The 15,264-nt window shown below is 37.7% G+C and overlaps 1 protein-coding gene across 1 annotated transcript in view; it reads left to right on the top strand.

Moving 5' to 3' along the window:
* Positions 1 to 15,264, top strand: part of PRKN (parkin RBR E3 ubiquitin protein ligase) — a 680,335-nt gene that overhangs the window by 556,274 nt on the left and 108,797 nt on the right. The window contains exons 8-9 of the mRNA XM_040060258.2: positions 2,022 to 2,083; positions 13,412 to 13,561. Of these exons, the coding sequence (XP_039916192.2) occupies positions 2,022 to 2,083; positions 13,412 to 13,561 (212 nt within the window). The remainder of the gene's footprint in view (positions 1 to 2,021; positions 2,084 to 13,411; positions 13,562 to 15,264) is intronic.

Below are 15,264 nucleotides of genomic sequence, written 5' to 3'. Positions count from 1 at the left end.
GCAGAATGTAGTTTACTTGGTGTTCTAAAGCTAACATCTGTCAAAGATTAACAAGCAGAATTGCATAAAATCATAATTATCTTCTACACTTAGAAATTCCTATGGCAGCATGCAATCAATGCAGATATTTTCAGGGAAAATCACATGCAGGAAAATATATTGCTAATTATGTAAGAACGTGAGGCTAAGAGAGAGGAACCATGTTTTATACAATAAGTTTTGATTTGAAATACAGAGAAGGCAACAGTTCTGGACTACAGCTCAGGGCTCAGGTCAAGAAGCTAGTGAGAGAGAATTGGATGGAGATGTAAATCCCAGTGAGAATTCAAGAAAGTGCTGGGTAGCAGTGATTGTGTGGTAGGAGTAGCAAGGACAATTAAGTGCATTGAGAAAGAGAAAGAATAAACAGCATGGAGAAAATGAGAAAATAAATTTAGAAGTGATATACAGGTTGTGGTTTTAGAAGTCGGGGAGAATAAAATCTGATTAAGAAATAATCACTTAGCACTAAAACACACATTCAAATATGTGAATACCCTTGTGCGTGAGGAAGAGATGGGTGAAAAGAAGCCTGTAAGAATATCATAGGTTTCATTAAATGGAAGAAATACTAATATTTACATAGAGACAATTCATTAATAGGCAATTCTTACTATATGCTTAAGCCTAGGCCAACTTCAAAGTTTGTCTTACCTTTGTGAGAGTTTGCTGATAAAGTTGCGTAGATGGTGCATTCTTCACCAATTCCTCTTCGGAATGAAGATAAAACATTTACCAGTAAAAGGTTGACTTGAGTAACATTTAAATCAGTTCTCTAAGTGGAAAAATTATGTGATTTGTAGTAGTGTAATTGGGTCTATTGTTCATTTTCTGCCTTTTTAGTTATGTTGCTTTCAGTTGTAGTCTTTTCCTTCTGCATCCCTAAGACAGCTATGACAACAGAAAGTGTAGACCATGTCCTATTGGAACTGAGTGAAACCATGGTGCTGGTGGAGACTTCCTGATAGTTATATCCAAATTCATTTGTATTCTCTTAATGGCAGTCATTAGGAGTGAAAGGTAACTATTTGTAGTAGCACCAGCAGAAAACCAGGTTGATAAAGACCATTATTCTTCCCATTTTCTGGGGGGAACTATGCTCTTAATTCCTTTTAAGAAATTTTCTCTGTTCACAAAGAGATGCTTCATTTTATGGTAAAAAGAGTAAAGCCCAGATAGCTTTTGCAGTCTGCGCTTTCATTCCCTGTAAGGAATTAGTCTGGTAGTGTACAAAAGTCATGTACAAATGTAGCATACAGCAGCCTTGGATTTCATTGCCAGGAAGGTAACCACAGTCTGAACAGGTCACTAAAGCACACAGCAGCTAGCAAGACATATTCTTTCTTACTGGTTGGTACAGATGTGAAAGTTTGGAGTGATTGAAAGTTAATTTCATTGCAAAATTCTGGTAAATCTCTCCTGTGCCTGTGTTCTTGGTTTGTGTGTTAACACCAGTGGGTACCAGCCACACATATGTGAAATGGGTTAAATTTGTGACAGCCAAAATTAAAATGATCTGTGGGGCCTATTAAATCCTTCAGGGAATCAGGAAAAGCATGTATTATTCTTAGAAATGAGTCCAAACCTGTTGTGTGAATCAGAATTCAGCTTTGGGCATCTCCAACGTTTTGATGTGAGATCCTCTTTTAACAGGCTTTTTGGCTTATACTAAGGGTTGGCGGTATCTGGCAGACAGTGCTGCCCTTTTCATCTTGCTTTTGTTTGTAGTCCTTTGGGGAAAGGGCTAAGATATTCGGAATATAACCTTTCTAAGTGTTCTTGGTAGCATGCTCAGAAATGTGGAAGGATTATTTGATAGATGGTTTTCAGTTTTCTGGTGCCTGCAGAGCCACAGTTAATCTTTCTAATCTTCTTTATCTAAGGTAATCTGTATATTCTATCATCTCTGCATCTATGTGTCTTATGCTGAAACTGCACTGACAGAAAGCTCTAAAATGCCTATTTTTGTTTCTTTCCAACAGCTGGCTGTCCAGATTCCTTGATTAAAGAACTTCATCACTTCAGGATTCTGGGAGAAGAACAGGTGAGTTAGCATCTCAAAGGCAGCGTCTTAATGTCATGAAAGATAGACGCTAATGAGACAGTTTCATCTCTCTCCAGGGAAAGAGAGTGTATCTCATGACCTCCAAAGACCTGAAATGTGGGGGGAAAAAACAGACAAGAGTTATATGTGAGAGCTGAGGTTTTTTCATTCTATCCGTCAGCTTTGACAGGTTATTAGTTGGTACATCTGCTACCTGCCTCAGTTTTTCGTCTTTTGACTACAGCAGTAAACAGACTCTCTAAAGCAGCAGACAGACAAAAAAATCTGACTACGAGATTGGTACTTATGGCTACTCATGATATTATCCATCCCTTTGTGAGTCCTTTTTTCTCTTTTAAAAGAGTGTTTCTCGTAATTATAGCTGTGCTTTGCACTCAGAAAACTATTTCCGTAGAGGGACCTTAGAAAAGCATAAATGAAGAATGCTTTACAATACTCACAAGAAGGTCAGTTTCTATTTTGTCAGCAATGAAGTGAACATACAGAAGTATTGAAAAATGGCCTTAAATCCTGAGAGACAAGTTGAATTTTCAAACACTCAATGCTTCTGAAACTCAAGTTGTCTTTTTCTCTGAAGTATCCCTCCTGAGGTAGTGGTTACAAAGCCTGACTTCATGACACACATCTGCAGGTGCTAAGGACCAAGGGGCTGAAAGCCCAGCATTAGTGTGCTGTACAAGACAATATCCACATCTTTTAATGAAACTGGCTCCAAGGGACATGCGCAAGGTTGTGTGAGAGCCATGACAGAGGTAGGAGGAACTCCTAAGGTGTTAATTCAAAGTCTTGTTTCATCATTTTAAAATCAGATTGTATTGTCAAGAACACCCTGTTGCTTCTCTTTTCCCTGTCACTCTCCCTTTTTTCTTATAATTATGGCTGCTGTTACAATTTGTAGGCTTCTAGTTTTCCTCCACCAGCCCCCCGCTTCAGTTGTTGTAGAGAGTCACAAGTCATGTTTCTCAGGGACTCAGCTTTTCCTTAGCAAGAGATACTGGAAGTAGGAATCTGGTGAGATTGAGGACTTAGGAAGGGGAAATAAAAGAAGTTATGACCAGGATTGATGGGGTCAGGAGACTGATTAGAGCTACCTGACAAATGGAGGGCAGAGTGAGATGAAGCTTGGGCAGAATGAAGAGATGGGGTTGTTTCATGGGAGGGTTGGGAGTAGAAACCAGAATGGTAAGGATAAGGGTCTGACAAGGAGTGTGGACCAAGGGCTGGAAGGGGATGACAAAATACAGAAGCTTGCTGAAGAGACAGGTAAATAAATGAAGATCAGCACTTAACTGTGTGAAGAGGTGAAGCTAAGCAATCTAGGAAGAGTGGGACAAAAGGAGAAATTTGAAGGAAAAGTAAGGAACAGCTAAACCAGAAGGCTGCAAGTAGAGAGCGGGGACTGAATCAGACAGACTTGACAGCTCCCCTGGAAAAGCCCTAGAACGGAGCTGTGGAGCGTTATCCTGACTGATGACCACTGACAGAGTAATATTTAACTGATGGACTTTCTCTGCAAATAGTGAACATTGTCACGAGGCTTGAATTATTCCATATATTCCAATTATTCCAATCCATAAGGATTGTTGCAAGTATATTCTATCCCTACAAAAGCATTATTATCGTGAGTCTACTGAAGACCACAGTAGCTTTTGTTTGAAGTTAGCAAGTTAGAAGTTAGAAGTTGAAGTTAGAAAGTTATACTTTGACATTCAGGAAATAAATCAGTGCAAAACCAAGACAAAAAAAAGATTAAAATACATCTAAATGAAGAAAGAAAGGAATTACAAGCAAAGTCCTTATTCATGAGACTGTCTATTTATTTCCTACATTTATTTAGTTATGTATTTGCTTTTTAAAAATATCTAAAATGTTTCTTTTTCTGTTATCATGCCCACTAGATTAAAAAAAAAAAATCATAATTAATTATAACACTGTTTTATTCAGACTCCTTACAATTTCAGTATTATAAACCACCATATATTTTCTTCCACTCTAAACAATAGCCAAAGAAAAATAAGGACATGTTCCTGAGTCATATCCAATCTTGATTTATTTTTAAAGTGCTTATGTGTTTAAGGCCAGATTATAAAAGCAGAATGGACTATTGTGATAATCTGTTCTGATCTACTTTAGAATACACATTACATGACTTTTTTGGATTAATTCCTGTTTAAACTGCAGTATATTGCCTAGAAAAGCGTCTATTCTTTGTTTACAAATCACTTGCAGACTTTAGATCCTATTATACCTCTCAGTAGTGAAAGACAAAATATTTCCAGCCTCTTTCCACCACCCCGCCAGCACCAACATGTTTCCTATGTTGCATATCTCCTATTCCTCAGAGTTCAAGCAAAAAAACCCTGGTGTCCTCTTTTATTCACTGAGAATTTGTTTTCTGTAAATAAAAATATAAATAAACTGACCATATAAATGCTCATATAAATGAAAATACTTACCATACGTAACGTTTATTGATGTCATTAGGAAGGAATGGTTTTGAGTGGCTTTCAGGATCAAACATCTTGAAAACATGTGTCTGCCTGTCTATCTGAAATATCTTTAAATAAATGTAAGCATTAATGAAAAACTAATGCTAAAAAATAGAATTGTGCAGAGTTGATGATTAGTATTTTCTTAAAGGAGTTGTATAATAATAAGACTCTTGTTCAAATAATCAAACTTCTTGGTAATCTCCTGGACATGTGAAACTTCCATGTCTTATATTCTGTTAGGAACATAAATAATGGGAAATTTATTCCAGCTGGAAAGTCCATCTTTTAAGGTTTAGCTGGTGGCAATAAGATAGTTTTTAAAGAGGACATCAGTTTTGGACTTTTATGGACAGACACAGTCATAGTCTGCATGGTGAAATAGAAGAGTACGAGTTTCCCTGGTACATGATATGCATTGTGGGTACCTAGCTTGCCCCATAAAACCAACTTCCAGAGTAACTGGCTGAAAACGCAACACGGATAGACTCAGCAACAGATTGCTGCCCCACTTGATACCTGGCTCTTTGAAATGTGCCAGAGAGTCTGACCCAGGAAGAGTCTCCAGAAGCAGCTTTGTCTGGTTTCTTTTGGACCCCCTTGTCACAGACTCTCCCAGTCCACAGAGGTCTGTACAAGGCAAAGAGAGTCTCCTGCACATGGAGTCCCAGGAAGGGTAAAGCCTGAAGCTTTCTAATTGCCCAAAGCTCTGCTGAGCTTTCTCTTGCAATTTGCTTTCACTTTTCATAATCCATCTATTTCCCCTAGCTTAATGGGTGCAGCCCATTCTGCTGGCAGACTCCTCCATTTCTCAAGTATCTGAGATACAGTCAGGATTGGATTTAAAGATTTTGTAAGTGGGAAGCTATTAAAAAATAGTACAAGGTAGGAAAATCTCCTGCAGTAGCCATGCTGTCTCTGCAAGTAAATGTTTCTACAAGTGGCGGTAGTACAAGCTGCTTACAAATATATGCTAAAAATGCACGAAATATAAGCTCTGCTCAAATACAGTGGAAGGCAGGTAATTCTACAAGCCAAAGCCAGAGACAGCAGAGAAAACACTCCAAGCATAAACACCACAATGTACCAGCATAGCAAGATGAATTGCAGTGAACTGTTATGGAGTCTCCCTAATGACTCTATGAGAAACTTCCCTCTTGTCCCCAAAGTGATAAAAAAAAAAAAAAAAAAAAAATCTTCTTTAATTGTTTAAATGGAATATCGTGATGCATGAATAAAATAGCAGCTATGTCTGAAGGCTGGAAGGGAAAACAAGTAACACAAGAGCTAGCAAACTGCTGCTATACCTGAGTGCCCCCAACAGGTCACAGCACAGATGAAGCAGATGACTTGCTAGTGACAGGAAAGGAAGCTGCTAAGTAATGTATAGCTGTGCTTCTCTGTTACATCATCTGCTCTGACAGCTTTGCAGAATGTATTGGCCAGTTCCTTGATATTTTGACAAGGGAGCAATCAATTTCAACAGATCTCTCCTATCAGCTGCTACTGAAACTCATATCACTGCTCACTTTTTTTTTTAGAACTGTTGTGAACATTTATATCCCTGGAATCTGAGCAAGCCTGAATGGGGGCAGGTTGGGGGGGGGGGGGGGGGGGGGGGGGGTGTGTTTGTTTGCTTGGGGCTTTTTGTGGGATTTTGGTTTGTTGGGGGCAGCAGGGGGAGAATGGGGTTTTTTTCCCACATTTCCTTGTCAGTTAGGGAAAACTTATGCAAAGGAATCCCCTAGAATACCCTATTTTGAAAATCTGCAGATGCACATCTCCATGCTCTTCAAAGGTGGTGTGGGCTTGTTCTAGTTTTCATAGTGAGCTGTACTTTAGGAGATACAGAAATTAAGTATGAAAAGAACACAGCGTGGTTAGAGATCATTTAACATTCGTTGAGGTTTGGAAGGATTTTGTGTACAATGTGTGGGTGTGACAAGGTGGTTCTTTTTTTTTTTTTTAATTGCAATACTTGTTAGAGGAAATTTTTTTTCAAGTATATGCTTCTGAATATTCATGTAAAGTCAGTCTTAAAGTAATTGATATATCTTTACCCATTCAAGCAAAAGTAATGTCAGATGACAATTCTAATTAATCGGTTGAGTTTAGTACAGGAAACTGTCAGATATGATCAACAAAATGCTTCTGAAGTATTTCTGGGTTAAGATTTTTTATAACTACACTTAGACAAAATCGAAGCTACATCTCAGTAATTCTAACCAGTTAAAGAACAAAATAATTTTTCACTGAATGATTTCTCCAGTTCATAATTACTAAGCCAAAGCTATTTTGTTAGTATTCTAGAACCTTTATCCTTACAAGTGTAGTTTCTTACACCTCTGCTACTTCCCACCCAGTGTCCTGGCTTCAGCTACTATTCAGTGTAAGTGGTACCTACACACATCTCTCAGATCCTGTCATATTTCCATGTCTCTTTTCTCTCCATCTCATTTGGCTCACCTTTTGGATTTGTCACCACAGTCCCATCACTCGCTCTCTTAAGATAGCTACTGCATTTAACTCGTGATCCTCTTCACACTACTTTTTTTTTTTTTTTTTTAATAGCTGGAACTTCACAACAAACTCCATAGTCTTGCAAATTCATATGACTAGTGACATGCCTATCGATCCTTCCTATGCTGTACCTGCCTGGAATGTCTCCTAACCACCTTCTTCCCTCACTCAGAGGAAATTGGAATTCACGTCAATTCCTCAGTTTTGTCGCTTCTGGATTATCATATCTTTAGCCTTTAAGTTCTTGTCGTAAGCAGGATGTCTATGCATTCTTGCACTTTTTGAATTTATTGTACAGTAGGCAAGTAAAAGTAATTTATTTTTGGTTCAACAGCTAAAATAAAGAACGAAGAGAAAGAAAGTAGAAAGTACTTAGTCAAAAGTAATTTGAAGGATTTTTTTTTCTGTCCAAACAAACAAAAAAGTGTCATTTTATATAGAATTCAAATTTCTCTTCCACCCAGCTTTCATTTAATTCAGAGGGAAGTTTTGAACCCCAGTGTTCAGGATCTCAGGCACATGTGGAAGTTCTTCTTCCATGCCTTGGACAGCTTTGTTGTGCTTTCAGGAAATATGCATATGTTCACTCTCATGATCTGGGAATTAGGAGCCAGTATCTACTGCACTAAAACTCAGTTCCACAGTTTGCAACAGCATCAGCTGGACAGATTTCCTGGCATCAATTACAGTCTTGATGGCTGTTACTTGTAGCAGGAAGAGGAATGTGCATTTGAGCTCCACAAGGGTCAGAAGAAACCAAATGTTTATTTTTGACATTGTCTATTCAGACTGATCCCCCAAATACCTGCTGGAAGATCACAAACTTGCAGTAGTTTGTAAATACAGTGCTAACCCATACACTGTGCTCAGTCCCCTTTCTTCATTGTATCATATTGCTCTTCCTATATTCAGTTGGATCTCCAGGGCAACCCATTCCAGTATCCTCTGTTCTGTATTTCCTATTTTCCTGTTCATCACCTTGTGCTTGCTTTCATATCATTCTGCTAACTGCAATCTTTCTTTTTTTCTCTACTCCAGTTTAAATTTGTCTGTGAACTGTGGTGCACTGGTCCAGTTAGAGGTTTCTTACCTAAATATTTTCTTCATACTGCCTTACCCTGTTTTTCATGACTCTCCAGTCAGGCAAATTCCAGCCCTCTAGAGGTGATTGTCTTTCTTGTCTCCTTGGGTGCTCCTGTGGCAACAAGGAGCTGACGCTCTGAACTTGCTTTTCCAATCTGACCAGGGGTCAGCAGAGAAGACCAAGAACTCAGGAAAAATAAATTAGGCATGCTCCATGGAGAGACATGTCAGTCCATAACTTTTTAATCTGTATTTTAGATGACACATTTGTAAGTATTTTTACCAGGAGTGCTAGTGGTTTTGTACTGTAAGTTGCCTAATTACATTATGGAACTAATTCTTGGTGTTTTTGTATGTGCATAATACATAAAAATAAAGTGCTTAGTCTACATTATGGACCAATAACCTCCACAATCTAATTTTGAAACACACAGATGGTTATTTGATTTATAGGAGCAGTAAAAACAATCTGACTCCAGAAAGTAGATTTGCTTTCCTCTGAGACTTTTACATGCAGTTAAAGAAACAAGTAATTGAATTACATTTCAGAGATTTGGGCTTTACATCTACTGTTATACTTTTGTCCAAAGTTGTCTGCAAGGCTGCTACTGAGCAGATGCTTTTAGATTTGGGGGTGGGGAAAAAGGAAAATAAAGAAAACAATACCCAAAGTGTAAAATCAAAATTAAAATGGCTCAAGGCATAAGTTCTGTGGCAGGGGGATTGGAATAAATGACCTTTAAGATTCCTTCCAACCGAAAACATTCTGTAATTCTCTGATACTAAATCATAATTTTTTAATTAATAGACATGGCCAGGAATCACTGTGTTCATGACATGTGTTTTGCAGGAGTTTTGTGCATCCTGGAGCATTTCAGTTTTGTTTTGGTATCTGAATATCAATGTAACCGAAAATACTGCAATCTGTAGTTAAGCTGTTATTCCTGTGTCAACCCAGAGATTTCATTTGTATTACCTGTGATTTACAACGTTAAATTATTGAATTTCCACTGCTTGAAAACCCAGTATTGTTCTAAGACTTAAGGGAAACCATCCCAACCTGGCAAGTAGAGAGCAAGGAATAAATGGTTACAATTATCCAGCCTCCATGTCTATGTCATACTGTAATTTATAATCTAAAGGCCCTGACAAGTCTCTACAAATGAAGATTATTCAAGAGAACTTCATTCTATGGTTGAAATACCAGAAGTAGAGCCTATAAGTAGAGTTTTTCCCACTACAAATTTTATTCCCTGAAAAGTATAGATTTGGGTTGAATAGCACAATTCACAATTGAGGCGAAGGTTCACAAATAGATGCAGTTTTCAGAGAGCAAACAGGATGTTTTACATCTACCTTTTTCATAAAACTTTAGGTGTCTTAGCACCAATGTTTTAGTGTAAATTATATTTATGAAGCTTTGGGGTTTTTTTTCCAAATAGGCATTGAAATATATAGTTCTGGGGGAATCCAGCAACTATTTACCGATCTGTATTTCTGAGGACCTTGTTACAGGAGCGCATAGATGCCTGACATGCTTTGCCTGGAGGCTGCTTTCTAGCAGCAGTAGATGGCTGGTGATTTCTGAGTAATTTTGTGCCACTCATTACCATAGTATTTGACATCCTCATGACTATTAATGGTTTTGCCTCTTAACGTTACATTGGAATCAGCAAGTATCATTCTTCCTCTTTACAAATGGGGAACTGATGAGAAGTGTAGATTAAATGACTTACATGAAAGCCACAGGAAGGCTATGCTGCTGCCAGGAATGAAATCAGGTGCCATGAATGCCAGTTCCATCAAGTTTCCCATATATTATATTTTGTGAGAGGTTTTTCCTAAAAATAATTGGAGATGCTTTTCTCCTTGTAGGATGCAGAACAACTTTACACATGATGAGTGCATCTCTAAATAGGGTACACACTGATAAAAATTGAGTAATGGATACTGTGAAATACTTTGAATGGACAGAAGAGCTAGATCCGTCTTTCAATGACAGCTCTTTACATGTTAGATATCTAGCCTAAGTTAGTTTTCTCAGCTTTTTCCATAGCACTTCCATAGGGCGATTGATTTTACCTATCTTAGACATCATACCTAAGTCAGGATAAATGCCTTTCTTGAGATTTTATTTCTTCTCATTCACTTGGAGCCTTGTTTGGGCTAGATGTTTAATTTTAGATGGGCTAAAATTCTGTGAGATGGTTCACAGTCTAAGCCATCTAGATACCTAAACCTTGGTTTTAAAAATAACATAGGGCAGGTGAGATAGGATCAGAATTATTGGAACAAAAGCAGCTATTGTAAGAGTCACCTAATTTCAGGTGCCATTATCTAGGAAGTTGTCGATTCTCTCATTATTTTAAAGAAACAGGGCACTGGAGGGCTCAGTTCTTATTCAGATGTACAAATCTAAGAAGTAAAAATGAATTGCATCCCATCTCTCCTGTTAATTATAAAAGAAGTCTACACAACCTGTGCAATTATAGGCATCACCACTCTGGAAATTCAAACTAAATTAAATTAATTCTACTTTAGGTCTCTAGTTAAGAGGCAAAGTAAACCAGTGGGTGTTGTGTGCTGTAATATCCTTAAATATCTCATCCAGACATGTGATCAAAAACGCATCATGGGCTCCAAAGACATTTAAGGGCTCTTGAGAATTGACTTGCTTAATGTGTGCTGATTACATGAGTCTGGTTTTATAAATTCACCCTTAATGTAAAGTGAGTCATTTTGTTTCAGGCCACTGACTAAAGATTATAAATCCACATATATTGTGTAGGTTGTGTTGTGGCAGCAAACATGTTCTGCTACTTTGTGTTTCTGGGTTGGTTGCTTGGTTTTAATTGAGCAGGACACAAGGAGAAAGAAATTGGAAAATGACATAAATGTATCTGGACTTTGAATGTAGAAAGCAGGCTGGTAACTAGATATCAAGATAAGCAAATGAATTTAGCAGGATCTTTTCTGGATCATTTTTTTGGCTATTGTATTTTGAAAATCACTGGTGAGAGTGACATACTGATTTGGCATGAGTCCTGTGCTGAACCAGTATAAAATGTCAATTTTGCTGGGCAGAAAAAGATGTTGCTGTCTACTTTGCCAATAGGTAAACTGGACATTTACATTCTGTATTTTTCACTAACCAGATAAATTTAAAGAAACAAACAAACAAACCAAAGGGGGGGGAGGACATTAGAGGAATCTGACCATGCCCTTTTAGGCTAAGTTAATGACTAGAAAATATATTCTTGTTTTTCTGCTAAGAATTTTTAATGTAAGTGCTGACAGAATCTCAGCTACAGTGTCACTGGTGTTTGCCTTCATAATGAGAAGCTATTAAAAATCCCACATGCGGCACAAAGTTCCCTTTTAACCGGATAAGACAATCACCATCCTCACCTTCAGGTCCAATCTGTGCCCTGAAGAAAAATTAGGCTACTAGAGAGTTTTGGAGCTATGGTTACCTGTATTTCTATAAAGGCCAGCCAAATGACTGTGGGTTCAAGCACAATAATAACACAGGAAAACACCAGTTGACTTCTTGAGCCCCCACATTCAAGGAGATTTTGCAGACATGTCTTGCACATTTCTCAAAATACTATTATTTTCCAAATACAAGATTCTTAAGTCAGAATTTTTGGCTGTTATTCTTACATTGAAAGATATTTTTGGGTCTTTTTTTGCTTTTCAGAGGTTGTTTGGATTTTTTGTTAATTAACAAAGTTGGATGCTTTAAGTTTGGGTCAATTTTCTTTTCTGTGATGCAAACTTTTGTGTGTCTATGTTATAATCTTTTAAGAACTCTAATGTTATTTTAAGAAGCCAGTTTAACAAGACATGTTGTGACAGCATTTGTAGAAAAATCTTCTGAAATGTACCCAGAAGACATGTAGTAGAGCCTTCTCTGTAATTTAGATTTTTTTTGTATGCTGCATGTAGGACCATGTGTTGGTCCTAAAGCTTCCATTTTCCTTGAAAGATTTCTTTGGAGAGGGATATGGATGGAGAAAGAATTTTTTGTCTGCTATCCTCCCAAAAAAGGGAACAGGATTTTCATGAGCCATTATGGGATAAAATCTTACGAAGCACTAAATACTGTTGTGAGTGTTGTAACATAAAGCCCTGGATTTTTTCTTTAGCACACCATAAAGTCTGTTCTTAGAGAAAATTCATACCTACTCCCTTCCTCTTTGGCCTTTTGGATTTGCCTGTTTTCTTTGGGGCTGTTAGGACCAAATGCTTTCATTTATTTCCCTCCACAATAGAGCAGATTTATAGGTGAATCTGAAGCCTGGTTTACAGCGGTTATACAGCCACTGGTGTGGAACTGCACCAACACAGAACCCTAGAGTGAATGTCATTTACATGTACACAGGATGATTTGTACTAGCTGAGCTTATCTTTAGCTGAAAGCAGGGTAATTTAAACATGGGAAAGTTGTTGCAGTGACATCTGTCATTTTAGAGCAGGCTTTCTTTTTGCTGAGCGTACACTGAGCATGTTACTTAATACTGCTGTGTGTCAGCATCGCCATCATTAAAATTAAGGCATTTCCATGGCCGTTTAGGCTATTAGGATGGAATTAAATGAAAAGTGAAAAAACTTAAGAAAATTTCATGGGAGACACAGGAAAAAAATACACCTAACATTGAAATGAATGCATATAAGAGAGTTATTCTGCTGATCAGTTTAATGATCAGTTTGCTATTAAAATAAAGTTGTCCTGGTGAATTTTTACAGCCCTTAAGGTCTAAAACATTACACTACTTCTAGCTATAGATCCCTGAAGGGTTTTTTTGTGTGCGTGTGTGTTCTCTTCAATCTGTGTACAGCATTTATCATTTCTCTGTTGGACTATTTTAATTTTATAATAATTTTTATAGTAATACAAGTGTACTTGATGTTATTTACAGAAACAGTCTGCTGTTTTCTTGATTTTAATATCCCACGCAGTATTCTGGTGCTGAAAATGGCTGTGAGCGAGAAAAAAAATGCGCTTGATGTGAGCTGGAGTAGAGCGACACTCCATTTAATAATACCGCAAAGTTTTAGACTTCTGACAAATAACCTGCACCTAACATGTGAGACATTAGGACAATTGACTGGATTATGTGTCAAACTTTGAGTCAAACTCAAGGATCTGGGGGTTTTCTTTGCGGGCTGCTAGGAGTTTAACACCGGTGTGTTGTGTTGTGTTTTGTTGTAGTACAACCGCTACCAGCGCTATGGGGCCGAGGAATGCGTGCTGCAGATGGGAGGAGTGCTGTGCCCAACCCCCGGCTGTGGGGCAGGTCTGCTTCCTGAGCCAGGGATGAGGAGAATCGTGTGTGAGCCAGGCAACGGGATAGGCTGTGGGGTAAGAACCTACATTTTCCTTCTAGTGGTGCAGGAAATAATTGATATTGTACAACCATCGCTAAGACAAAGTGGGAAAATGTGGTTGGCTTTTTTACCTTTTCCATCAGCGACTCTGAATTTCCCTTCACACCAGAGTGGGATAACGCAGCTCAGTAAACAATATAAATATAGAACAATGGCCTTGGAATGATGACTTTATCATGCAGAATGTGTCCATTTCAGAATTCTTTGCTTTATTTGGCTTAAGAAGTTGCTGAGTAGTTACGGTAAGAAATTGAACTGTGCAAATGAAAACCCAAAAGCACTCTGACTTTCTTCTGCTGGAACTCAGAAAAAATTTACAGAATCTTGAGCAAACCATTCATTATCATATTAATTTATTTTTTTTTTACAGAAAATGTAGGGATAGAATAGCCTGATCCTGACACTGTAGTGACATTGCTTGTGCACATTAAAATACATGATGAGAAGAAACATAGAAATATTTTTGTTTACTCATAAAAAATGTTTTTAAACAAGGGGAATGAACAATGGATGGCAGATTTATGGAAATCAAAATCAGGTGAAACTTGAAAACACTTTTGCTAAGAGATCATATCATATGAACCAGCGACATTTTTGGCAGTAGAAAAAGCAAGTACTTTACAAGAATCAAGCTTTGGGGGAAATAGATGTACACAAAGATAAATCTAAATATATAAGAATCTATTAAATGTTCAGTCGGAGTGACTAACTGGTGTTTGCAGTGTATGAGTCTTTCCACAGTTGGCATTATGGCAGAATTCCACTAACACTATGAGAGATGATAAAATATCTATATTTGTCAAATACTAGGATGCTCTTTCTGCTGTCTTTCTTGTGGAAAATGCACTTTTTATTGCAGTTTTGATGTTGCCCAAACTGATACTGTGGAAGAAAAATAGTTTGCTGAACTAGGAAGTCACAGTAACTTGTCTTTTTTGAATAGGTTAGCATCTGTCGACCTTGGTAAGACTTCCTATCTGTCCATGCAGTGGTGCATGTAAAACAGAGTACTGCCCAAATTCACTCAGCAGACATGGGGCTATAAAATAAAGCAGAATCTGGGAAAGTAATAAGAAATACAACTATATAAACAAAACGGAATGTCTCTGGAATAATTATTAGGTTAGGTAACTATTGGTTAAAAAAGATAAAATCACATATAATTTTTATTCAGGTCTCTCCCTGGAAGTGGTGAAAATCACACTGTATTTTGCAGCTTTATTCAACATCATTTTGAACATACAAATGCCCTGTAAATAAAGTGTACAGAGTGTAAAGGATTGATATACTGCCTGGTTTAGTGAACTTCACTGTTTCCTGCTAAGGACTCTGTGCTGCGCTTGGCAGTGATCAGATCTGCAGCCTTGAGTGTGAGCTCAACCTTTGTTTTGAATTATGTCATGTCTCAAACGTTACAGGGTACAATTCACTGAGGCTGAAATGAGAAGCAGGAGGCTGGTCTGGAAGCCAAATTTTGGTAACATTTAGGTTCTTCCTCAAAATCCATAATGGAACAGAGGAAATACATAAATGAAAATATATGCCTTTGAATTTTTCTTTGCACCCTAAAAAATGGAAAATTCAAGAAGGATTTGTCACAGACTTCCTGTGGTGAGGGTCTAGTGCTGAAATCAGATGCTGGCAATAAAGTTGGCTGAAGGTAAAGATCCACCTGCA

This window comes from Hirundo rustica, chromosome 3, assembly GCF_015227805.2.
Source record: "Hirundo rustica isolate bHirRus1 chromosome 3, bHirRus1.pri.v3, whole genome shotgun sequence".
Classification (NCBI taxonomy): Eukaryota; Metazoa; Chordata; class Aves; order Passeriformes; family Hirundinidae; genus Hirundo; species Hirundo rustica.
Note: the sequence above shows the minus strand (reverse complement) of the source record. Positions and strands in the feature narration are given on the sequence as shown.